Genomic DNA, 27,269 nt, shown 5'->3' with positions numbered 1-27,269 from the left:
CTTTTGTGATGCTGTGGTCTGATTCACTTGTGGTCCACCCCCCACTCTTACAACGCTTGCCATGGGAGGCATCCGTTGGCCACAGTAGACATTTACTCCAAGGTTTCAAGAGGATTCTCTTGAGCAGTCTGGAGTTAGGGAAGGCAAGGCTGGCACAGAATAGGGATCCTGTAGACAGGCCTATGGCCCGGGAGTCGCGATGTGGAATGATTTAGAGGCTTCTCTGCTACTCAGCCTTCTTCTGAGGAGAAAGCCAGGCAGCAGAGGAGGAGGAGGATGGGCAAATGCTTGACAAGCAGGGCTCCTCCATCATCCAGCTTTTTCCCGCGGAGGAGGCCAGGTGGCAGCGGCGGAGAATGGGCAAATACTTGCCCTACAAGGCTCCTCCATTGCTTGGCTTTCTCCTGAGGAGAAGGCCAGGTGGAGGGTGAGGATGAGTGAACACACTCAGTGCTCCTGCACTGCTCAGCTTTCTTGAGGAAAGCACCTGCAGAGGAGCCAGAATATTTGTTAATATTAATCAATTAAATAATTAATATTTAATTAAAACCTATATGCGGCCCAAAGAAGTTAACCTATTTTAATTTTGGCCCCTTCTTACTGCCAAGTGCGGGTCTGCTGTAGACCCTTTGAGACTGACTGAAAAAAGAGGTTGGTAGTATGAGCTTTCTTAGACTTCATCCTTGTTGTTGTTATGTGCCTTCAAGTTGCTTCTGGCTTAACGGCAACTCTTAAGGTGAACCTATCATGGGGTTTTCTGAGGCAGAGAGTCACCCAGTGGGTTTCCATAGCTGAGTGGGGATTTCATCCCTAGTCTCCAAAATCTTCCTCAGATGCATCTGAGGAAGTAGACTTAAGTCTATGAAAGCTCATGCTAGCAGCTTCTTTCTCCAGGAGCTCATCATCACACTACACTCTCAAAAGGGTTGCTGTTCCACTTTTAAGTGCTCTGACTGCCTCCTGTTCCCTTCTGGGATTTGCAGTTTAGGAAGAGGCATTTAGCATGTTCAGCCAGAGAGCTCTTAAGCCTCACTGAATTACAAACTCCAGAATGCAACAGGAGATGGCCAGAGCACTAAAAGTGGAGTAGCAATGCTTTAAGAGTGGTGCAGTAATCTCTTCAGTCTCAGAGGTGCTACTAGATTTCTCTGCATACTTCCTGAGATGCGTAAGTCTACAAAACCTCATGCTACCAGCTTTTCTCTTGTCTCAAAGGTGCGACAGGATCCCTTTGCATACTCATTTTCCAGCCAAACACGTCTTTGAATTCTATCACTAGAGAATAGCCTTGGCAGAGCTTGTACAAGTTACTTTTTGAGACTACAGCTTCCTAGAACTTTCCATCCAGTACTGGCCCTGCTCTTCTGGGAATTATAGTCTGGCAGAGTAGCTTTTTCCAAGTTCTGACTTTGGGCACTCATTGAAAACGTAATCATCTCCTGTCTTGGTGCATCACCATTACCAGATGGATAAAGTGTAATAATGAAAAACACCTCCCTGTATAATCATTGATCTTGGGGGCAAAGGGGGGATAAATATGAGATGATAGTGAGAGGTGAAAGCACTTTCTCTGCTGCTCCCAAAAGCTACGGAAATGGAAATGGTAGGAAGAGCAAACTGAACTGGGCAGGTTGTGCCCACACACCAGCATCTTCTAAATTGTCAAGCCTGAAGCAGATGATTCCTTCAGTATTGGTGTGTTGCTTTTCTAATGATTCTCAAAACAGCTTATTGCAACTTGCCTAACACTCAGTATTTCTAAATCAGACTTAAAAATTATTTAGGATTTTGTGTATTTACTTGTCAGCCACAAAGGAGCTTACAAATGGTTCATTTGACAGTTCCCTGCCTTGAGCGTACAATCTAAACAAGATACGATACATAAGCAAAACGGAATGGCAGTCGGGAAGGGACTTAAGTGCAGCAGATACCTCTCCCTCGGAGGCCAGGACAACCGAGAGTGTTTAATCTGTTTTTGCATACAAAACTAGTATTTCTGAGTATCTGAGCAGTAGTATACAAAACCTCCTGCTCTGCTTCCCTATTGAGGAGAATCCTTGCATTTTAGTTTCCAGTTAGTGTTCTCTTCTGTTCTTGCTATAGTGGGCATCTTAGCCTGCCTTCCAGCAGTCTGCTCTTCCCGATTTCTCCTGTCTGCTGCATTTCTAGAAGCATTTCAAAGTGGCATCTGCATTGCCTCTCCACTGGCAGAGAGGACCCACAAAGTGACTAAGGAATTTTGAGGACTTAATGGAGTGTCAGTGTCCCTGGACACAACCACGTGTGGCCTAAACCCATTTTAATGGTTCGTCACAAATGATGGTTCCTTTTCTGTAACCAGAGGTTCAGCTAGCATGTTGGGTGAGAATTATGTAGCCCTTGAGATGATGTTGCTGAGCTGCAGCTCCCCGCACTCCTCACCACAGGCAGATGGGAGCATCTGGGGAGCTATACAGTTCCCAGCCTATTCAAGAAATGATGGAAAATGGGAGTATTGAACAGTTGTGCAGCTATACCAGAGCTGCTTGCAAGAGTAGTATTTTGTGGGTTTTAGTCTTGTTCTGTGCCCTCAAGTGGTTTTTGACTTACGGCAACCTTAATGCAAGACTTTCCTGGCAACATTCATTCAGAGGGTATTTGTCATTGCCTTCATTTGAAACAGAGAGAGTGTGGCTTGCCCAAGGCCACCCAGAGGGTTTCCATGGCCAAACAGAGATTTGAATCCAGGTCTCCAGAGTCAACAGTCCAATGTTCAAGCCACTTTGCAGCCCCTGAAATGGTCTCTAGACGACAGACATCCTAACTTGGCACTTAAAAGTTTCCATCACTCCTGTTCCACTCAAAACAGTGATCTGATACAAAGGAGAGTGATGGGGAAATGCCAGGTTAGCAGGCAGGGAATTGTTGGAGGTCGCTACCTGGGCAGACCAATTGCCCATGCTGACTGGGACAGATGGGAGCTGTAGTCCAGTATAGAGAGTGCAACAAAGTTTGGGAACGATGTAGAAGATGGCTTGCTAGTCAAAGAAATGGAGTGTATATGACGTTACCCCTGTCTAAAGCTTTTTTTATAGCACTCTCAGCCTAAAGGAATTACTCTTTTGACAGTTGGGTTGGGGGACTAAGGATAAATGTACACCCAAAGGCAGCAGAAGGCAAGGTTGGAGCACACCTTCCCACTGTGCCTTTGCCACAGGCTGTGGTTTGGTTTGGGCTTCATCTATTCTGCAAAATTCATGCAGTTTGACACCATTTTAACCGCCAAGGTTCAATGGTATAAAACTCTGGGGTTTGTAGTTTTGGGAGATATTTAGCCTTCTCTAACATAAAAGCTCTGGTGCCACCACAAACTACAAATCCTGGGACTCCATAGAATGGAGCTGTGACAGTTAACGCAGTGTCAAACTTCATTAATTCTGCAGTGTGGCAGCAGCCTTTGAAGGAGGACTGAAACGCCTTTCACTAAATCTGGCCAAGAAACCTTAGAACAGAGTTGCCAGAATTAGTCTCAACCTGAAGGTATATATAACAGCAGTGAAGCAATAAACCAAATAATTGGCACAGAATTCATGAGTGCTGTGTGCAAGTTCAACATTTTCACTGAAGCAGTTAGGAACATCCCAACATCTTTTGCCCAACCAAGTAGTGTTCCTGTCAATGCACATGTAAAATGTACATTTCTCTTTTGTTTTTATTAATCTGACTTACTGTGGAGCTAGCATGGTGTAGTGGTTTGAGTGTTGGGGTTTGAATTGCCACTCAGTCATGGAAACTCACTGGATAACCTTGGCCAAGTCGCACTCTCTCAGCCTCAAAGGTAAGGCAAGGCAAATCTCTGTCTGAACAAGTCTTGCCAAGAATACTCCACCTTAGGGTCACCCCAAGTTGGAAATGAAGTCACACAACACACATTTCTTACCCCCCCCCCCCCCATTCTGACATTGTCTGTCTTTTTTTTTGCCCAGGCTTTTAGACTCTGCAGAGACTTTTCACCATCCTAAGTAAGTCAAGGCATTTCTACATCGTCAGGCTAAAAAAACGTGTTGAGTCAGTTTTATTTATAAAGGTTAGTTACAAAAAAAAAAAAAATCTCCAAAGAGGATACACCTTTCTTACAATGTTTATTAATGCAGTAATTTTAGTTTAAACTCTTCACTGCAAATAACATAGACCATTAAAAAGACAGGAGGTCTTATTCCAGGATTCAAACCATGCTATCTACAAAGGGGACGGGGGTAAATAATTCTACTCATTCATTAATAGTAGGCTTCTGCAAAACAAGGAAATAAAGTAAAATTAATTTCACAGTAACCTCAGATGGCTATACAAAAACCAAAAACGCCAGACCCTAAGATGCTTATGATTCAAGTACCCTATTCAAGTCCATTGAGGCGTCATCCTGCCCAAACTGCTCAGAGGAACAGGGAGCTATACAATAGTTTGGTGGTGAATGCTTCAGCAGGAAAAAGCCCAGCCTCAGTAGGCCCAAGAAGTACTGTCTCTGAAAAACAAAACTCAGCTTAAATGGACTGATGCCTAAAACCTTCAAGTAAACAGGCTTTTTCTTCCTATGATAGTTCTAATGTAACTGTGCAATCGGATAATTAAAATGCATACTTCTATGCAAAGACAAGTGATAACAAACCAAATCTATCTATATAATTAACATTTTCCTTGTGATGTTCCACATGGTGGTTAAATAATGAGAACGCTTCTCTGCAGCTCTTAAACAAAACGGTTGCCGTTCCATTCAAGGAAAGAGGGGATTTTAAAAGAAACACATCCCATGGGGGGCTGCGTGCGCAGCCTTTATTGTGCATATTTGGGAAATGGTGTGTCTCCAAGGATTTTAAGAAAATGGAACAGAAAAGCAGTTTGTTGTACTCCAGGATCACAGAGAGTTCAAACGCCATCCATCCTGGGTATCTGAAACGAGAATAATCGTGGTTAGGCCCACTCAAGGAGTATTGCAGCTGGCAAAAAAAGCAAGTCCATAGGACTCGGAGGAAGCCTATCGTACTGTACAGATCTGTTTCAACAGCAGGCCTTTTGTTCAATCTCCCCTCTTTCATTCCACTTTTCAGTCTTTAAGACCCACTTTCAAGGTAAGCCCTGGCAAACTCAAAAATATCAGCATGCTGCTTTGAAATGCTTAGGACCAAAAGTATTTTGCATTTCAGGTTTTGGAATTTTTGCATATACAATTGGCTCTCCACATTTGCAGCTTAAGACTTTTGTGGCTTTAAGCTTGTTTTCTGCTGCGCTAGACAATAGGACATGGAGCAATGGATGCAAACTACAGGAAAAGAGATTCCACCTCAACATTAGGAGGAACTACCTGATAGTCAAAGCTGGTCAACAGTGGAAGGCACTCCTTCCTCGGAGTGTAGTGGAGTCTCCCTCTTTGGAGGTCTTTAAACAGATGCTCAACGGCCATCTGTCAAGGGAAGGGTTTTGATTGTATCTTCCTGCACGGCCGAAGAAGGTTGGACTGGATGGCCCTTGGAGTCTCTTCCAACTCTGATTCTATTCTATCCATATGTCTAAGTTTCCCCTACATGTGTTGATGTACTTGGGGGCACCACATGGATTGGTATGCCCTTATTCTCTGCATGATGTCCAGTACTCCCCCTCCTAAATAATTCTACACGGCAGCTGAGGTCATCACTGTGTCTCTGGCTATGTGGGGATAGCCAGACCTTCTCCAATCCCTGCTTGCCATGAAGCACAGAATGCCTGTGCAAAGTGGCTTTAGGAATGGGAGAGGTGCATAAGGCTCAGTGCAGCAATGAATAAAGTATTGGTCCTTGGGCAAGTCACAGTCACTCAGAGTAAGGCAAGGGCAAACCTTCTCTGAAGAAATCTTGCCAAGAAAACCCTGGGAGAGGATCACCCCGAGTCGGAGTTGACCAGATATTTATGCAACACTCTTGGAATGTTGAACTGAGACCCTCATTTGTTTCCTGTTTCAACTAAGGCCCACACAGAGATGAGCAGCAGTTCCAAATACCCAACAGCCTGGAGCTGGATCTTTTGTGGGGCTAAGATCATAGGTCCCTTCAGCTGTAGGTCACTAGCCAGGCTCAGAGTGTCTACCCCTCCCCTCCCTCAAAATGCCATCATAATCTCTTGAGAGTAAGAGAAGCAAAACTGATAAGACGGTCCTGAAGAGAACAGAAAAATAGAAAAGGCAGGAAGAGGTGATGAAGAAGTAGTGAATTGCAATTGCATCTCTCTCACACACCACCAGGTGGTGCCCTTTTAGTAAATGTACATGGCAAGGGCACCAAGGCTGATCTTGGAAGCTAAGTAGGGTCAGCTTCGGTTAGTACTTATACAAGAGTCCACCAACCAGTACCAGGGGCTGTAGGATATCTTTCAGAGGAAGGAACTGGCAAAACCACCTCCTTGCCTTAAAAACTCTATGAAATTCATAAGATCACATATGCTGCAGTGTGTGTGTGTGTGTGTGTGTATGGGAGGGTCCAATGAATTCGCCTCACTAGGCATGTAGTGTCCCCACACAACCCAAAATTTTCTGACATTAGCAAGCATCCAAGCTTTGTGTTCAACTGATCACCACAACCCACCCACCCCAGGCACTCCATGGGGCTTTCCTTACCAATAGCTGCTGCTGCTTCTAAACGGCACTGCTATATCTTCTGCTGTTGTAAGGAAAGTATTTACATCCAGTGCCAGGATCCCCTTGTTCTCCAAGGCCTCTCGGTTAGTGCTGAGCTTTTCTGGAAGAGGGGAAACAAAAAAGAAACAGCTAGAAGAAACCCCCAAGGGCCACTGCAGTCCAACCCCATTCGACAGTGGAACATACTTCTTCCTCGGAGTGTAGTGGAGTCTCCTTCCTTGGAGGTCTTTAAGCAGAGGCTGGATGGTCATCTGTCAGGGATGCGTTGATTGAGAGTTCCTGCATGGCAGTTGGGGTCTCTTCCAACTCTATGATTCTATGACTGCCATTCAGGAAGACACAATCAAAGCACTCCTGACAGATGGCCATTCAGGCTCTGCTTAAAAACTTCCACAGATGATGCTGACATAATGAAGACTTTTGCTGGACTTTTATTTTTTGTTGTATCAATGTGTTTTAACTAGTTTCATTTTTATGATGGTTTAATTGGTTTTTAACTTTTAGCAAGTTAACTTTATAACTTCCGCATGTTTAAATATAAATAATTTTTAACTACAGTGGGCCCTTGGTATCTGCTGGGTTTATTTCCAGGACACCTCCCCCCCTCCATAGATACCAAAATCCATGGATGCTCAAGTCCCATTAAATACAATGACACAGTGAAACAATGTCCCTTAAATACAATGGCAAAAATCAAGGTCTCTTTTTTGGAATTTGTATTTTTAAAAATATTTTCAAGCCACAGATGGCTGAATATGTGGATAAAAGAACTGTTTGTTTCAACTGCTGTAAGCTACCTTAATTCCCAAACTGGGAAAAAGGCAAAATACTACTACTACAAAGACAACTATTTTATTGTTCTTGTTATTTCAAGGGTCAGATCATAGGAAATATGTAGCTCCAGTAAAGACAGGCAAAGCTAAATTCAAGGGTATAATAAGAAGCAAAAGCCCACATGGCTTTTTCTTACCTGTGATAAACACAGCAAACCTCTGGCTGATGTGCTGAACCTGTAAATTCAACAAGCAATTCACATGCTCAGATCTCAAGACAGCCTTGGAGTCACACTGATGATAGTGAAGAGCTTCAGTAATATTGGCCCCCTGGCAGGATTTCAGGAGTGATTCCTTGGCATGGGCAGCAGAATTTTCTCTGTGGGACAGAAACACAATAAAAGGTCATCCAGAGCTTAGAAAACTTCCCTTTTTGGACTACAGCTCCCTCCCCTTCAATTCCTCATCCACCGTGGCCACTGGGGAAATCAACTTGTTCATGCAATTCACTTGTTCATGCAACTGTCATCAGTAACCAAGTGGAGAGGGCCCAATGTCTGCTGCTGCAAGGATTTCTTCTGAAGCACAACAACCATGTTAACTGGGGATGATGGGAATTGTAGACAAACATATTTAGAGGACACCAGGTTGTAGAAGACTGTATTAGAAAAAAAGATGGGGGGGGGGAGTTTTCATAGAATCATACAATCTTAGAGCTGGAAGGAGCTGCAAGAGCCATTTAGCCTAACTCCCTGACATGCAGGAATATACAGCTACAACTCTCCCTATGCATTACTCCCTCTCTCTATGTGTATTATATAGCTTGTTTGGGGTTTTTTCCCTTTAATGTTATACCCAGATGTGTCACTAGGGTTGGCGTCACCCGGTGTAGCAACTCATGGTGTCACCCACATTGACCTCTTTCTATACCACACCATACAGAATTCTTAGTAATGTTTTTTATACTAATGTTATTCATAAATCATAATTCCCATAAATCACTGAATGTAACTGTGACAAAAACTTGCAAAATTAAAATTTCCAGTGTTTTAAAAGGACTCAGGCAAATGTCACAACCTGTTTCTGCCCAAAGGCAGATGTTTGGAGAGCAGTGGTGTCACCCTCCTCCCATGTTGTCACCTAGTGCAGCCTGCATCCCCCCACACACACCTCCTGTGACACTCATGGTTATTCCCAATAATATGCAGTATTTTTACATTTCTACCATTTACTGGGATATAAATAAAATAAGTAGAAATAAATAAAATAATTGAGAGAAATCACAGCATCATAGAGTTGGAAACTCTCTACTCAGTGCAGAAACTCCAGCTAAAGCATCCCCAGCAGAGAGCTGTCCAGCCTTTTTTTGAAGACATTCAGAGAAGCAGACCCCACCACTTCCCTCGACAATTGGACCCATTGCCAAATCACTCTTACTGTCAAGAAGTTATTTCTAATGTTCAATCAAAATCTAGCCTCCTGTAACTTCAAACCAGTAGCCCAAATTCTACCCTCTGAGACGGGAGAGAACAAATCTGCTCCTTCCTCTTTTTGGCAGCCTCTGAGGTATTTAAAAAGTGCGATCATGTCATTACTTCAATCTTCTCTTCACCAAGATGAACACGCCCAGCTCCTTCAACTTCTTCCATGTTTTCTTCTCCATACCTCTTACCCTCCTCATTGCCCTTCTCCAAACCTCCCCAATTTGTCAATATCCTCCTTAAAATGAGGCACCCAGAACTGAACAAAGGACTCCAGATGAGACCTGACCAGCACAGAATACAGTGGGACTATTGCTTGCCTTGATTTGGGAACTATGCTTCTATTAATGCAGGCTAAAATAACAATTGCCTTCTTTGCTGCAGCTTAGTTTATTTCACTAATTAGTAACCACCATAGTTACACAGCTTCACAGTGTCTCCTAGTCTTACCATCCAATAGAATCATAGAATTGGAAGAAGTGCTTTGGGGCCTACAACCAACAAACCAGTGTCTGAAAACCAAATCTTTTAGGCACCTGGGAGGGCTGTTCCGATATGACGAATCAAGGAGAGCTGCAAGTGGTCACAAGCCGCAGTAGTCCTCACCTTGCATCCTCTCTGAGTTTCTTCACCTCTTTGTAGTGAAGGAGCCATCTCCACCTCCCATGTCCATTGAGCGTCTCTAAGGTTTTGACCATTTCCTTCAGCTCCCCTGCATGGAGAAAAACAACAGCACAAAGCAATGGTAAAGGTGGTGACGTTTGTGTGACCTGAGTTGGCTCTGAGTTATGAAGGCCTGACTATGCACACTACTAGTACAGGTAAACTTCAGTTTAACCAAGTATAGTGGGCCCTCCATATTCACTGGAGATTGTGGCACAGGACCCTGGTGAATGTGGAAAAAACTTCTTTAACCTGAAAAGCACCTCTCTAGGAATCACTAGGTCCTCCAGTGCACCTCTATGCTCAACATTCACCAGAACTTGATTACAGAATCATTGGATGACCTATAAAAATGTCAAGACAAGTGTTTCTCTAGGGATCTCTAGGTCCTCCATTGCAACTCTATGGCCAACTGCCAGCAGAGTTGCGCTGGGGAACCTAGAAATTCCTAGAGAACATATTACTCTAATCTGTGAATAACCAAATCCCCAAAGTTGAAGCCACAAATGTGGAGGGCTGACTGTACACTTTGAGTCTCTCTTATTCAAAACACTTGGGATCAAAAGGGTTTTGGTTTTTGGATTTTTTAATTTTTTTTAGATTTTGGAATATCTGTATTCCTGCATACATATATCATGCATGAGGTTATCTGGGAGATGGGACCCATCTCTAAACACAAAAAATTGTCATCCTTCATATATACCTTATACACATATAGTTTGAAGATAGTTTTAGACAATATTTTAAAATAATTTTGTTCATAAAACAAAGTTTGTATACAATGAACCATCAGAAAGCAAAGATATCACTATCTCAGCAATGCTGAAAAAAGTTTTGGTTTGTGGAGTATTTTGGATTTTGAAATTCCAGATAAAGATGACTAACCTGTAGATGTTTTCCTGGCCGTTCCTCCTTTTACAGAAAATTTGGGACTAGAAGCAGAAATAAAATGGAAAAAATAGGGATGGGACAGAGTACCATGGAAAGATAGGAGTAGGGTACTACACAAAAAAGAGAGCAGTTCAGCATGTTTCAGTGGACTGTCCTTTTAGTCTGAAGAGTGGCCCGTGACGATAGAAGGCACAACCACTCACCGATAGTCATCATCTCAAGCACTTTGTCATCAGACACCACGAAGCCTCCTCCTTGGAAGAGCTCTTGGTAGGTGTGCTCCAGGATGTCCTCAGGACTGTCAACTCCCGCAAAAGTCACATTGGGAAAGCGCTTCAGCCTCAGTAAGCAAGGAATCTGCTCAAAACACAAATGTGTCATTTATATGACATCTCTCGAACCATTAAAAATTGCCTACGCGTGATTTACAGACATAGGGGCACAAAGAGCTGCTGGAAATCTTTATGCAGCCCCCCTCATTTGCTTCTAAGATTTTAACAAAGAAATTTAATTTCAGGGCAACTGGACTAGAAACTTGCTTGGGGTTTCTACTAAAAAGTGAAAATGGAGGTTCAAGGCACACTGAGGGGGTGTTCCCACTCGCTTATACACTGGTTTACAAATCGAATCCAAGGTGTATCGTTCCCACTCAATCCCGAATTAACTCTAGAACAGTTCTAGATTAATCCGCAATCGTTCCCACTGCGATTCGAATCTGATTCGAATCATAACATTTAACCCAGATTAGAAGCCTATAAACCGGCGTAAAAAAATACTAGGGTCTACCCTAGTATTATCCCTTGATCCGAGATAGGAATCGCTGTATTTCAATGAGAACATTTCGGCGTCTGATTCGGGTTCCACAGGATGGGAGGAGCAGCACTCAAGGGGCTGGCCTGGGGGTGTCACCCTCTTTGGTTTCTTTCTGCATTGCTGGCGCCATTTTCTTCCATTCGCATAATAGCCTTTCCTCCGGTGGATTGCAACCTCCCCTCTGCTCCTCATTCATAGACCGATGTGTGAGGAGAGCCACTGAACACCATTTTTAACTATTCTTTCTTTTTCACCTCTGCCTGAGCAGCAGATGGGCTTTGGAGGACAGCCCAGAAATCAATGGGGCAGGCAAAGCGAATTTGGGGAACCAAGCTTCATGGCTCTCCAGACAGCCCTGGGAGCAATCTTCCCCAAAGATTCTTTCCCCAATGAAGCCCTCTGCCTTCTCCTCCTTGATCTGATTTGGCAAAAACACAGGCATACACACTATATAGATAGATAGGTAGGTAGGTGTGTGTGTGTGTATTTATACACACACATGTTTATATATGAATGCTCTCACACACATGCATATATATATATTATGGGAATTATGGGAACTGTTGTGTTTGTGAGACATTTATCCTCCTCTGCCAGAGAGTGCTGGTGCCATAATAAACTACCATTCCCAGGATTCCCTAGCATTGAGTTATGACAGTTAATATGGGGAGACACAGAAGAGGACGAATAAGCGCCTCCTGATTGGCTCTTTAAAAAAAAAAGTGAAATTTATAACGAATTAAAAACAGCCAGGTAGTGGGAATGCAGGTACAGGCTACATCAGTGTATGCTACTCTGAATTAATGTGACGTCATGATGACGTCACTTTGATTGACAGCCGAAACAAGTGAATGTGAACAAAAAAGTAAGAAAACCGGTTTAAATATACACCGATTCATCCTTGAATGGGAACAAAACGGTCAATTACAGCGAATTAAAATAAAACGTTACGTAAATGGGAACGATACAAATAAAGAGATTTGAAAAGCGGGATAACACTCGCTTTATTTTGAGTTGCTTTAAAACAAACCGCTGTATTAAAAAGCATTTCAAATCGCAAGTGGGAACACCCCCTGAGTCTCAGTCTTGGGGGGAAAGCCAGAGTATAAGTGAAATTACTGACTCACTGATTTAAGATTATCAAAAACAACAACAAAAACTGGACTCTGGACCCAATTAACACTCTGTGGTCTACATCCTACTGTTCATCCCAACTGGAGTAGAGTCACTGAAACAACTGGATTTACTTACGTGTGATTTTTATTATTTATTGGACTTATGTCCCGTCTTTCTCCCAAAATGGGATCCAAAGCAGATCCAAGGAGCTGATTCACCACTCAACAATAGATTCAAAGGATGTACTGAAGTTGGGACTAACCAACAGGATTCGAGCCTAGGCCTTTTTTAGAGGTACTCTGGCACGCAAAGAGGTTTTAACACAACTTACTATCAAAATGAAATTAGTAAACTGGAAAAAATCTAAGGATATAAACAATGAATATTGTCTGTTGTTTGTCCTCATGAAAAGTTTATATGAAAAGATACACACTGCCCGAGATATGAAGGCTCTGTTTTGCTCTCAAGGCTGATACATATAGATAGATGTCTCCTTCATGCATTTTTCTAATCTCAGAATGGGGAATGTGTAACCTTCCAGAACAGACTGCAACTCCCATGACCTCTTGCTACTGACCACACCATCTACGACTGACAAGAGCTGCAGTCCAACTCCAATCTTGCCTAATTCTTTTCAAAGCCAGCTATGGAAATTTTTATCAGCTCAGTGGCAGAATGCTTGACTTTCATTAATAGTTCACAATATTGTCCCATTATTTCTCTATCTAGAGCTACTTCTATACAGCACACAAACAATTATTTAACAGGGTTGGCTGGTTTAAACCAGGTTGGTTTAAACCAAATGACTTAAAAAAAAAAAAGCAAAACACCCCTGGATTTTAAAATATATTATTCATACAGACACATGTGTATAGAGACAGACAGACCGGCTCCTATTACTATTTCCCAACCTTCTTACTGGAACAATAATTGTTTGGATTTAAACATTTGTACTTTAATACTTTATTGGCAGTTATTGATTGTTACACCAGTATCCAGGGTCAGCTGTTTCACTTTAATCACTTTATTTTACAGTGCAAAGAAATGCCACTCAGAAACAAATCCTTCAACTAGCAAAAATTCAACCAAAACAACTTGCATTAAAAGAACACTTTTTAAAGAACAATTATTATTTAAGCTAGTGGCCATAACATCTGAACTGCATTTTGCTACTTAATCTTCTATCCTATAGATTTAGTCCAATATTGGTGTCATCCTATACTGTACATTAATGCAAAAAAGCTGGCTTAAACAAACAAACCAAAAAGGTGTCTTTTCCCCAACCCTGCTATATATAATGTCCAAAAGGAGAGGCAAGATTAGAAGAATTCAAAAGTGGATGAAAGAAACTCTCTACCTAGGATTTTAATAACTGGAGGTTTCTGTAGTGCAGGAAAGATGTGTTTGAACATACCTTATGAATGTGTGGAAATATGTCCTCGTTTCTAATGATGACCATCAGCCTCTCTGTTTCCAAGTGGTTCGCCTTACAAAAAAGCAGAGGCTCTGTTTCTGTATGTCCCGCTTTTTTCAGCAAATTCTGAAACACAAATTTTTCTTTTTTAAAAAATCATCATTGCAACAGAATTGCGCTTTGGCATGAACAGTAAATGATCCCAATGATCTTTCCCCCGCTTCACCTATAAGGAGTACTAGTTCTTTTGGGACCGGCTAGGTTTCACAATGTCCACACCTGCCTTTTCCTTTTAAGGGGCTCAAGATTTTACCAGTTGTCTTTTTCAGCTAGTTAGATATCGCTGTTTTATTTTTAAAGGTAGGAAAAAAAGTGCTTTGCTAAACTCCACCTTTCCTAACTTTATTATAGTCTCCTCCAGTGAGCTGTGCCTTCTCATGATGTGGCTGAAATATGACAGCCTCACTTTGGTCATCTTGGCTTCCAGAGAGATCTCAGGCCTGATCTGATCTAGTACTCGTGTGTTTGACTTTCTGGCTGTCCACGGTATTCTCAGCACTCCGCTTCAGTGCCACATTTTGAACGAGTTGATCGTCTTTCTATCGTCTTTCTTCACTGTCCAGCTCTTGCATCCGTACATGGTGGTGGGACATACGATGGCTCAGACTATCCTTACTTTAGTGTTCAGCTTTGTATCTTTGCACTTTAGGATTTTATCTAGTTCTTTCATAGCTGCCCTTCCCAGTCCTAACCTTCTGATTTCTTGACTGTAATCTCCGTTTTGATAAGTAGTATGGGAAACCTTTGACTAATTCTTTTTCTTCATTGTCTAGATTGAATTTATGTAAACATTACCAACTATAAATTGTCAGCATGATGTAGTAGTTTAAGAGTTGGACTATGACTCTAGAGACCAGGGTGCAAATCCCCGCTCAGCCATGGAAACCCACTGGGTGATCTGATATTGGGCAAGTCATACTCTCTCAGACTGAGTAGATGGCAACGGCTAATCCCTTCTGAACAAATCTTGCCAAGAAAACCCCAAGGTAGGGTCGCCTTAAGTCAGAAATTACTTGAAGGCACAGAACAACAACAGCAATAATGTACTCTACATGGGTCTGCCTTAGAGAAGACTTGGAGGAAGCAGCTTGTGTAAAATGTGGCAGCCCAACTGCTGACTGGAATACCATACAGTCAGTATATAATACTAGAATAACCTATAGACAGTATATCGTGCCAGTTTTAAAAGAACTACATTGGTGTTATGGTTTTCTGTGTCCCCCTCCACTCCAGCTGAACTGGATGGGACCCCTTGAAACCACTTTTTTAAATCTAAAACAAACCTTGCTGTTGCCACCACCTGATGAATTAACCCCTCTCCCCTTAGCAATACATCAGGACTTTACTGGGTAATTCCACATATACTTTCCCTTGCCAACTTAGGCCCAATACAAACTGGTGCAAAGCACTGGCCTGGGGTTGATTTAAGGGCTGCAGAGGACTGGGCGTCCATAAGCGCCCAGCCCTACTAGAGCTGCCCATGCACCACCTTGCCACGGCCCCGCCAACACGGGGCACACAATGATGACACACCAACGTCCGTGCGCCCAAACAGCACTCACCGGAAGCGGCGGCATCAAGGTGTGTGAGTGCCATTATGGCTCTCCTAAAAACAAGCTGCTCTAGGCGGCTTCTTTTTAGGGAGTGTGTCAGTGCTGTGTGGTGCGGTTGGTGTGGAGCCGGTGAGGGGTAAAGACAGGCAGCATGGAGCCACCCATCTGTATCCCCCCTTAGTAAAGAACTAGCTGAGCTAAAGGCACATGAAAACAAGTGCAAAAGGCAGAGTACTTTAAAGAAAAGCTTTATTCTAACTAAAGAGTTCTAGAGCTAAAGGATATCACTACATGCAAGACGCACTTGTCCTACAGGCACAGAGAGGACAGGTTCTTTTTTGTGGTCTCTGCGAATGATACAAATGGGTTATTCTATGCCTGCGCAGTTAGCTTCAGAAATATCTAGAATCACTAGGGAAGACTTTTTGGCAGTAGCTCCACCCATCCCTATATAAGCTCTGCATCTTCCTGCTCTTTCTCAGTTCCTTTCATTTGCCATGCTAGCTGCTTAGAAGGAACTTCGCTTGTTGGAATCGCTCTGATATAACATTTGACCTACAGATTGTTTGACCATTCTATACAGATTTCAGACTAAACACTTCTTTGTTCATCAATCGACTTAGGTCTGTTTGACTCCGCTTTTTCGCTATGGACTGAAAGACCCTAAACTGGCTTGAAATGATCTCCCGGTCTACCACTTTCAAATGCTGTGTTACATGAGGCGGGGGGGGGGGGGGATCCTGGGACAGGACCTGCATAACAACAGCTAAGGCTACTTGTGGTGTGTGGAATAGCCACATGGAAGTAGGCAAGGAGGGGGGATTCAACTTTTTTACTTTTAAGGGGGCAAGTGTGATGGACTTTTGGCTGTTTCCAATGGCTACATGAGTAGGGATGTTTTTAGACTTGCTGGAAACCATCAGGATGTGACAATCAATTTCTCTTCCCAGCACTGTGAATGAAAAGATATGATTTTGTGGGATCTTCTGGGTTAAGGTGGGCCATATCAAGGCTGTTTCAGCAATCCCCAGTCATCCCAGAAACTGCACTACTGAATGTCACTAAAGCGAGCAGGAAATGTCACTAAAGTGGGTAGAAAATACTGGCCTTAAATCATTTTTGTGGCTTGTTGTTAAAAATTCCGAGGCAAACCAGGAACACCCATTAAGACAAGTATTTTCCTGTTTTCTTTAACAGCATTAAACTTGGCAGAGAGCATCATAAAGCACTAAAATTCACCCCTGAAGCTGTCAAAGTTGCTCATGGCTACCTATCTCTCAGGTAATAAAGAATTAATAAGGGGTAGGTGGTCAAAGAACTCAAATTAGTAATAAACTCTTCTAGAACATGGCCACATAGCCTGAAAACCCACAAAAAAACCCTCAAAATAGATTTGGTCAATTGGGCTAACTCAAAAACAATGATGGCTTATAAATATATGTGCTACTGTTATCTACAGATGTGGTGGAAATCCTGTCTTAGAAAGGATACTTGGAAAGAAGCACTGAATTATTCAGACTGGAGTCAGGACATTGCAAAAGAACAAAACTGACCAAACTGTTATTTGATTGTGATTGTTGAAAAGCTAAATGTAAACTGGAGAGGGCACCGGTTAAGATGAAAGACAGTAGGGTATCCCAAAATCTAGAAGGATACAAATAACAGCAAAAGAAAACATTGACTGAAATGCAACTAAGAGAGATCTTATTGTGCGGTCTATTGTGCATCATTCTTGGGACAGTGACAAATAGGGTCTGGGTGGGGAAACGAGGGATTGCAAACAAGCTTATAAAATGTTGGCTAGACAAGGTAACATGTGAAAGGGATCTGGGAGTCCAAGTAGACCACAAGTTGAACATGAGTTAACAGTGCGATGCGGCAGCTAAAAAGGTCAATGCAATTTTAGGCTGCATCAATAAAAGTATAGTGTCTAGATCAAGAGAATTAATAGTGCCACTGTATTCTGCTCTGGTCAGGCCCCACCTGGAGTACTGTGTCCAGTTCTGAGCACTACAATTCAAATGGGACACTGAGAAACTGGAGCGTGTCCAAAGGAGGGCGACTAAAATGGTGAAAGGTCTGGAAACTTTGCCCTATGTGGAACGACTCAGGGAGCTGGGGATGTTTAGCCTGGAGAAGAGAAGGTTAAGAGGTGATATGATAGCCCTGTTTAAATATTTGAAAGGATGTCATATTGAGGAGGGAGCAAGCTTGTTTTCTGCTGCTCCAGAGAACAGGACCTGGAACAATGGATGCAAGATGAAGGAAAAGAGATTCCACCTCAACATTAGGAAGAACTTCCTGACAGTAAGGGCTGTTCAACAGTGGAACACACTCATTCCTTGGAGGTCTTTCAGCAGAGGCTAGATGGCCATCTATTGGGGATGCTTTGATTGGATTTCCTGCGTGGCAGGGGGTTGGACTGGAGGGCCCTTGCAGTCTCTTCCAACTCTATGATTCTATGAAGGATATTTAATGAAGATCTAAATCATAGACTCATGGAATTGGCCCCCTAGGCCATTGAATCCAATCCCACATTCAGTTCAAGATAGAGCATCCCCAGAAGGTAGCTTTTTGAAGACTTCTAGAGACAGAGACACACCCAGGCAACTGATTCCATTGCCAAGTATTACTGTCAAGATGTTCTTTCTAATGTTCAGTCATAATCTACCCTCCTGTAACTTAAAACCATTAGACATGGTTCTACTCTCTGGGGCAGCAGAGAACAGGCCTGCCCCCTCCTTTCTGTGACAGTTCTTGAGATATTTAAAGAGGACAACCAATCACCCTTCAGTCATCTCTTTACCAGACTGAACATGGCCAACTCCTTCACCCTTTCCTCGTATGCTTTGTTCTCCATATTACTATCATCCTTGGCAGAAATACCATTAAATTCTATGGAAGCCCCATAATTTATTTGAAAGCTGGTTATCTTTGTCTGTCAAGCAAATGGAATAACCAATGCCTCACTTGAACAACACAAAGGCTCTAGGAAACAATTCTATTTCACCATAGCTTTTTAAGTCTTCTGCTAGTTGGTGGGCTGAAATGTTAGCTGCCTAGTCTATTCTGAGAAATGAGACAGGGCAGTTACCTTCCCAGATAAATTAACGATAAGCAAAGAGAAATCTTCAGAATAACTTCTCTGAGTGTTTATTTATTTATTAAAAGAAAGGTCCAGTAAGATAAAGTCTGTGGCTCACATCTCATCATTTTTGTCCTATCAATCCCAGAAATCATCCATCTGGTGCATCCTCCAGTGTTGTATTTCCTTGCCCTCCCTTTAATCATCCCATGGATAAACCATGAGAACATGAGCGCAAATGGTGGAGAGAAGTACAACAATGTGTAACCAAGGGTGATTCACTGTGGAAAGCACTCAAGCTCACATAGTGATGTTGTCATATCAACATTGAGATCTAGGGTAGATGAATGTCCTGAGCTGCAAGTCCGGTCATAATTTTAAAAATGCATGCTCCTCCCTCTAGACTGAAGCCCTTCCATTTCCTTTGTTTAACCACAAGTTACTGCTACATATATACAGACTGAAATCTGGCTCCTTAGCCTCACCCTCCAACCAGAATGTGAAAGCAAGTTCTTAAACCAGTTTGCACATTCTGATTACGAGGGGGTTCCTTGTTAGCATTATTCCTCACCCAACACTGATCCACAGTTAAGAAAAGGAAGGTGGAAACCCACAGATGAGAGAGACAGTGTTGCAATGCAGAAGCTGCCTCCTGATTTGCAAGTGAAAATTTGTGGGGCGCACTAGACAAAACAAGAATTAACTTTCAGCTGTCGCCTGATATTTTTCAAAGCCACATTTTTACCTTTACTCTCCCAAAGAAAGGATCGTCATCTGTTTCCATCAGGTAGAATGCATAAGTTTTTTTGCAAGCCTCCTGGACAACATTTTTAAGTCTGGTATGTACTGTGCTCCACAGTTCAGTGAAGAGATGTTCATAGGAAGCTGTCCTCCTGGGCAAAGAAGGGACTCTGTTCTCTGGAGCGTCTTCTGTGGTAGTATTTGGTTCTCGTCCTTGGTTACTTGGCCTGTCATCCAACGTCATCACCCTGCTGAACTCTGCAAATTCATCCATGATGACAGAGATATCCCCTCGGGAATCTTTTAGCTTATTCTTGTAATTTAGTTTGTTGAGGTGAAAAGGAACAACTGGGTCTTGCCCATGATTTTTGTATCTAGCAGCTCTGGCAAGTGACTCCTGTGAGGAAGTGAGAGGAGGTGGTTCAAAGGTGTCACTGTATTGGCTTCTTCTTGGGTATTCATGTAAAATGCCATGTCTTGGGCCTGGGTTCACAATAGTTATCAGAAGAGGACTTCTGCTCCTGAGTGGTGGGTTTAAAAGAGGCATTTCAGGTACCTTTCTCAATGGTAACGCTTCGCCTTTTACCGGGAGTGACAACTCTTTTGCAGAGGAGGTAGGAGGTTGTGGTTTTCTGAGGACTTCTTTTACTCTATAATAAAAACGTAAACACTCCATATCTAGAGTGCTTTGGGTGGGGCCACTCCAAGTCTTATTCAAGGAGTTTATTAGTCCCAACCCTCCTGTAAAACTTTCATGCCTGTGGGAAGAGTGAAAAGTCCTCGTACAACAAAGATCCCTAGCTTTAGCAAATGCCTCACTGAGCTGGTCTTCCCCTTCAGACATGGATGCTCTGTGGCTAGTTTGTCCTACTTCTGTTTCACACAACACAGAAGCAATGGAATTATCATCTCTTGGGTTAGCTAAACTGACCGAAGGGGATTTGTACAATAAGCTTGTTGTGCTTGTTGTTGGCCAATCTATGCAAGAAGAACTCGGAAGAGCATCTAGTGCAGAAGAAGCAGGCTCATTCTCTTGAGGAGTCCTTTTTTCAAATGTATTCATTTGATCATACCTCGTGTTTTCATGCAGTGCTGAATGACACACCTCTTGTTCTTGTGAAGTAGCTGTATCCTGGTGAGCAAAGATCCTACACTGCTCTAAATTTTCATTAACCATCCATCTTTGGTCAGTACGAGCAAACTGGTCAGTTGTAGTATTCTCTTCTTCGCTGTCAGGAGGAGTCACATACTCCAGAGTTGAAGAACTAATCCCATTTAAGCTTGAGGTCTCTTGAGCACAGGTTTCCTCACTCTCTTCACTCCTGGCACTCACAGCATCTATCAACTCACAAAGGACAGATTTGACATCTTCAGAAATGGTAAGAGATATCTGGTTTATTTTCTCATCAGATGTGACATCTCGAATGGCCGAAGTCGCTCCAATATTCTCATTTTTAACACAGCATTTTTGATCTTCAGAGTTCAAGTGAAATTTCCAGTTATCTGCCTTGAAGCGTTGCCTGGTATTCTGTTCCTCTAAGATGTCTGTACTTTGCTGTATTTGAATGGCTTCATTAGCTTTCAGTGGAACTGTGTCAGCCAGGTGGCATGCTTTCTTCTCCTGGGAAATGCAGGTGTTTTCAGCCAAATCCATTGGCTCTGGAAGTGCTGTTGTTCTGGCAGAGGTAGAAGAGTCTTCCTGGTTCCTTACCAATTCTGTTGTTTCGTGAGATGTTTGATGCACAGGACCATCTGGAAATTGAGCTGTACTAACTAAGGGGGTTCCTTCCTCTTTCTGGGGAGCACAGGAACCTTGTATCAAAACCATTTCTTTTGTAGGTGCAAGATTTTGAACTAATAGAAGAGACCTGCCTTGGTTTCCTGTAGCTTCTCTTTGAGTTAATAGGCTGTTCTGTACTTGGCACCCTTCAGAGGTTTGGAAGGCAACTGAATCTGCAAGGTGAATGTCATCCTGGGAAATATCTTCAATCAAATCCATTCGATTTAGGAATATGTGATGCTTGGTTGGCTCTGTTGAGACTTCCTGGTCCCCTAGGAACTCTACAGCTGCATCAAGAGTAGCCTGTACTGAAACTGAATTAGACTGACTGAGATCTTTCTCTTCCATGGAATCACAGGAAATATCAGTTAAATCATCTGGGTTTGGAAACAAGGGTTTTTTCTCCAACTCCCCTTGAGTTGCCAAATCCTTTTCTGCTTGGAGCAATTCAGAATCATGTGTAGAAGCAGAATATGCCGACTTAATCCCTTTATTTTCCCATGAAATAAAAGAGTTTTCACCCACATCCATTTGACTGGTAGATATAGCAGTGTCTTCAGTTGTTGATAATTCCACTTTTTCATCTTGAACAGAGCTAGCCTGGGGAGGAACTGAATCCACTCTGTCTTGTGCTATATCTTCATGTAATAGGCAGAAACCCTCAACCAAATTCTTTTGATGTAGAGATGTTGAATTTGCAGGTGATACTACAGAATCGTCTTTAGTGTTGGGCAAGTCCATCTGATACTCAGAAACTGTAGCTGATGTTATTACAGGAAAAAGTAGGCTCTCAGCTGGTAATGCCATGCCACCCATGCGGCCTGTTTCTCCTTCTTCTGCCATACCAATTTCCTCAGTTCCCTCTTGATCCAGGTCTACATCACGGGATTCCTCGTCTGTATCATTGCTGTCTGAAAGAGCTAGATCAATCGATTCCCACTCCACACTCTCTTCATTTCCATCTTCCTCATCCATGGGAAGATCCTGTGACTTTATCACTTCTTCACAATGTAGACCACCATCTTCTTGAGCACTGGCTTCTAACCATGCTGTTTCAGAAGTACGTAGCAACTCAACTCCACCAATCCGGTGGCTCTCCCTCTTCTCCTCTGCAAGAGAAGCACTGCTTGTTTCCAGACTCTCCGCTGAAGCTGAAGCTGCAGTGTTTTTCACGTGCTGTTTGCCTGAATTGTCTGGGAGTTTGGTGTTTACAGGAGTAGCATCACTTTGGGAAATTTCACTTAAGTTAACCGCTTCACTTGATTCTGTTTTTGCATCTGCTCTCAACTTCCAATGCTTTGCACTGTCATCACTGGATTCACCCAATGCGTTTCCATGTAGGGTCTCAACAGGGATGCCAGGATCCAGCCGAAACTCTCCTTCAAGTTTCCCATCAGCCACCTGACAAGGAAAAGGCACAATGTTTATGTTTCAAATCTTCAGTAGATAAAAGCAGGCACAGGCAAAATGCCTACAGAGTTTAAAATCAGCCTAGCAAACAAACAAACAAACAAGCCTAACAAACAAATAAACAAAAAAGTGTGTTTTTAGCAGGCATTTTTGGAATATATTGAACCAGCTCAACCTCTTCTACACTTTAGTACAATTCTTTTTTAAGCAGGGTGACACAACTTGTCACTCGCCACACAAATACCTCACACACACTCCCATTAGCCACACATTGTGGCTTGCAAGACACTTGTCAACCCTCCCTGCCTTATCCATTTCCAAACTAGGTATTTGATTGGACACTGTGGGAAACCAGTCGCTGGATTGAAGGGAACTCCGGCCTCAGAGGGAGAGAGAGGTACACCAGCTCCATCTTGCCTCCCTGCAGTCCATCTGCCATCCCTCAGAGGGAGAGAAGAACCGCTGGACCCGATAATCTTCCTCATTGCCATTCCCTTCTCCTTTTGTGTCTTGTCTTTTTAGATTGTATGCCTGAGGGCAGGGAAATGCCAAATTAACCATTTGTAAGCCACTCAAGAGACTATGTGGCTGAAGAGTGGGGTAGAAATACTCCAAATAAATAAATAAATAACTTTGGGCTGATCCTGCAGGGTCCTTCCCATGTAATCAAATTCATTTCTGCCTTGGGAAGCACCTAAGGTTGCCTCCAAGAATTCACCACTATCTTCTCTGCCAGCTCCTTCTTAACATCTCCAGAGACTGAAGTGAGAAGACAAGATCATTCTAATAATAATAATAATAATAATAATAATAACAATAATAATAATAAAATTTATTTGTATCCCACCCCTCTGAGAACAATCGAGGCGGCTAACAAAGTTAAAAATACAAAACATATAAAATCCCTGGTACCCTCCCCTCCTTAAAAAAGTATTAAATTCAATGCAATATTTAAAAAACAGAACAAAAAACAATAACAAACAAACAAACATACAAGTTGAAAACTAACCAGAAGGTCAACAACAACAACAACATAATAATAATAATAATAATAATAATAATAATAATAATAATTTGTATACCACCCTCTGGCAAACCAATCCGGGCGGTTAACAACAGTAAAATATAAAATATGACAATTAAAAACACTTTATCCCTCCCCCCCTTAAGACAGTATTAAACAGTATAACATATTAAAACACAATGTCAATGCATAAAAACAACAATTAAAAACTAAAAACCCTGATATCCCTCTGTTGATCCTCAACCATCACTAAGATGGGGCCACGGGAGGAATGAGGGAATCAGGAACCTGGGCCGGGATGGTTAATCTGGAAAGGCCTGCTGGAAGAGGTCCGTCTTGACTGCTTTTTTAAAGCTGTCTAATGATGTTATCTGACGGATCTCATCCGGCAGGTCGTTCCAGAGTTTGGGGGCGACAGCAGAGAACGCCCTCTGGGAGGTCGCCGCAAGCCTAGATTTTAAAGGCTGTAGTAAGTTCCTCCCAGAGGACCGGAGAGCGCGGGGAGGATTGTACGGGAGGAGGCGGTCCCTAAGATAGCTTGGAGCCAAGCCATTTAGGGCCCGGAAGCTGATAGGCAGCCAGTGGAGGGACCTCAAAACCGGAGTAATGTGGTCCCTCCTAGATGTTCCTGAGACAAGCCTGGCTGCCATGTTTTGAACCAGCTGTAATTTCCAAGTCAAGCACAGGGGTAGCCCCATGTAGAGTGCATTACAGAAGTCAAGGCGTGAGGTTACCAGCGCGTGCACAAGCAATCAGTGGGAGCAGCAGTATCTTTCCCAGACGTTTTTCTAAGGCTGGGTTCTCTATTCTGGGAAGGCCTGCTGGAAGAGATCCGTCTTAACAGCCTTTTTAAAGCTGTCTAAGGATGTAAGTAGACGGATCTCATCCAGAGGCCGTTCCAGTCTGGGGGCGACGATGGAAAATGCCCTATGGGAGGTAGTCGAAAGCCTAGATTTTTGTGGCTGAAGTAGGCCTCTCCCAAAGGAGCAGAGTGCGCAGGGAGGATTGTAGGAGAGAAGGCTGTCCCGAAGATAGTTTGGGTCCCAAGCCATTTAGGGCTTTAAAGGTGATAACCAACACCTTGTACTGGGTCCGGAAGCTAATGGGTAGCCAGTGGAGGGACCTTAGAACTGGGGTAATATGGTCCCTCCTGGATGTTCCAGAAATTACTCTAGCTGTCATATTCTGTACTAGTTGCAGTTTCCGGACCAAGCACGAGGGTAGCCCCATGTAGAGCGCATTACAGAAGTCTAGACATGAGGTTACCAGTGCGTGTACAACAGTCTCAAGATCCCTTACTTCCAGAAAAGGGCGCAGCGGCGTATCAGCCGAAGCTGATAACAGGCGCTCTTGACTGTCGCATTTACCTGGTTCAACATCAGGAGCGACAAGTCAAGGAGCACCCCCAGACTGCGAACGCAGTCCTTGACGGAGAGTGTGACCCCGTCCAGGACCGGAGGTTGCAACCCAATTCTTGGTTTCTGGGGCCGCTACCATAAGCACTTCCGTTTTGTCTGGATTCAGCCTCAATCTGTTTTTCCTCATCCAGCCCTTTACTGCCCGAAGACATTGATTGAGAGAGGAGACGCCATCAGAATTCAAGGCCGACGAATGAGACATGGAGAAATAGATTTGGGTGTCATTGGCATACTGATAACACCCAGTTCCATAACTCCGAATGATCTCACCCAGTGGCTTCATATAGATGTTAAATAACATCAGGGTCAGAATAGCACCCTGTGGTACACCACAGGTGAGCTCCCTTTTACTGGAGCAACTGTCCCCGAGCAGCACCCTCTGTGATCTACCTGAGAGAAAGGAATGGAACCACTGCAATGCAGTGCCTCCAATTTCCAGCCCCCTCAGGCGATCCTGGGCCCTCTCTAAACTATTTGTTTTCTGCAAGCAGCATGTCTGTTTGTCCTCTTGTCCTCATGTAGCCTAGGGTTAGGCCAAGCATAGTTGCAACTGGTAGCATGTAACCCAGATTTAGCCCCTCCTCAAGTAAGAGTAGGAACCAATGTGTCCTTTGGACTGTATGCAAACTGTGAAAGAGGTTGCACAGAGGTTCTCAGCTCCCATCACCACTTTTTTCATCCCCTATTGTTTTAAAAAACAAAAACAGGAGCATGCCTCCAGAACACTCCCAACAGGACAATGTGTTAGAATCTTCATTCAAAGCTTCCTTCATGAGAAGCACTGTTCTTAAAAAGCAGAAGAGGGTCCAGGTGGTTTACACTGTGTTTTGTATGATATAAATCAGCTTTGCTGAAGTCCACTACATACACATGCCTGAGAATTAGATCTGTTGGAGAACTGCTCTTCTATGTGTCGGGGTGACAGTCTCTAGGAAGACATGGGAGAGGGCCTTCTTTGCTGTGGCACCCGGTATGAATTCTCTTCCCTAAGACACCCAAGTAGCACCAGTGTCATTTCACTGCCAGCTCAAAAGAAGGTTTTATTTTCTAAAATCCTTCAGGACCTAAGTATCCAGAAGCCCTGATGGCATAGTGGTTAAATGCCAGTACTACAGCCACAAGGTTGTGAGTTCGATCCCAGGCAGGGCTCCAAGGTCCACTTGGCCTTCCATCCTTTCATAAGTCAGTAAAATGCGTGCCCAGCTTGTTGGCGGCAATTGGCTTACACAGTGTCAACCACTTAGGGAGTGCTAGTTCACTGATAAACAGTGCAGAAATGTACTTGCTATTGCTATTGCTACCCCACTGGCCCATATGCTAACGTTTACATTATTTTAAACTGCTTTAACTGGTTTTAGATATTTGCACTTAAAGTCTTCTAATATTCTTAAACTGGTATAAATATTTTAATAAACAAACAAATAAATAAAACATGATATTGATGCCTTCATTGCTACATGGCACCAAGTTTATTGTGGTGTCTGACCACCCAGATACAACTTCTGTCATTCAATATCTGCCTATCTGATAAGCGTGACAGATGGCCGTAGAATAAATACCCAAATCTTACCTCAACCAAAGGAGGAACTGCATCCTCACAACTACTGGCAATGGTCTGGAGAACTTCTCTTTTAGGAAGCAGATCATTGGGTTCCTTGGGATTCGTGGGCTGAAGCTCATCCTCTATGCAATTTGTTGAAGACAGTTCGTTACAAGAGAGGGGTTTGTCAGAGAGAGAAATTGCTCTCTCTTCAACTCTGCTGGATATCTGGGTAGCCTCAGAAATAGAATCTGCAGGGCATTTCTCCAAACTGTACGCACCCTCGGAATTGTCCACAAGTTCCAAAGGATCTATAATACGGTTCAGAGAGACGTATTTGGCAGGGTTGCTGTGCTCGACCACTGTCCTTACAGTAGGGGATTTAAACGGCTTGCTGTGAAACAGAGCTACCCACATGTGAAGTATGAGCTTCATTTCTTCGATGCCATCAGATAGACTGACATCCCAGGGCCTAGAGAAAGCACAAAGAATATTTCTTTGTTTTTAAGTGTGTTTTTAAGTGAGTAAGCAAAACCACAAAACAGTTTAGTTAAATAAGCAAGACCACAAAAACGCATCTCAATCCTATGAATCTCAGTACCCACATTTTTTCAGTAAGTAATCATCTTCCATATGTACCTTACCATTTGTTAGGTCCCAGAAATGGGAAGAGTCAGTGTGGTGCAGTGGTTGAGTGTCGGACTAGGATTCTGGGAGACCAGGGTTCAAATTCCTGCTAAGTCCTGGAAACCCACTGGTTCACCTTGGGCAAGTTGACAATCTCAGCCTCAGAGGATGGCAATGGTAAAACACCCCTCAACAAATCTTGCCACAACACCCCAATGGTTCACCTTAAGGTTGCCA

General features: G+C 43.1%; 1 protein-coding gene across 4 annotated transcripts in view; it reads right to left on the bottom strand.

Annotated features, from left to right (window-relative positions):
• Window positions 1-4,025: 4,025 nt before the first annotated feature.
• TASOR2 (transcription activation suppressor family member 2) overlaps window positions 4,026-27,269 on the bottom strand; it is an 85,126-nt gene continuing 61,882 nt past the window's right edge. For 2 of the 4 annotated variants that reach the window (XM_042467714.1, XM_042467713.1), the window contains 7 exons: window positions 26,436-26,877; window positions 19,238-22,414; window positions 13,795-13,920; window positions 10,655-10,808; window positions 9,504-9,609; window positions 7,614-7,795; window positions 6,619-6,743 (listed from right to left, as the gene is read on the bottom strand). In XM_042467714.1, coding sequence (XP_042323648.1) covers window positions 6,619-6,743; window positions 7,614-7,795; window positions 9,504-9,609; window positions 10,655-10,808; window positions 13,795-13,920; window positions 19,238-22,414; window positions 26,436-26,877 — 4,312 coding nt within the window. Of the gene's footprint in view, window positions 4,927-6,618; window positions 6,744-7,613; window positions 7,796-9,433; window positions 9,610-10,654; window positions 10,809-13,794; window positions 13,921-19,237; window positions 22,415-26,435; window positions 26,878-27,269 lie in introns of those variants that run through there. The other 2 variants (XM_042467715.1, XR_006104025.1) reach the window with 2 other exon arrangements.

Source organism: Sceloporus undulatus, chromosome 5 (assembly GCF_019175285.1).
Source record: "Sceloporus undulatus isolate JIND9_A2432 ecotype Alabama chromosome 5, SceUnd_v1.1, whole genome shotgun sequence".
NCBI classification, from domain to species: domain Eukaryota; kingdom Metazoa; phylum Chordata; class Lepidosauria; order Squamata; family Phrynosomatidae; genus Sceloporus; species Sceloporus undulatus.
This window is presented reverse-complemented; position numbering and strand designations above follow the sequence as displayed.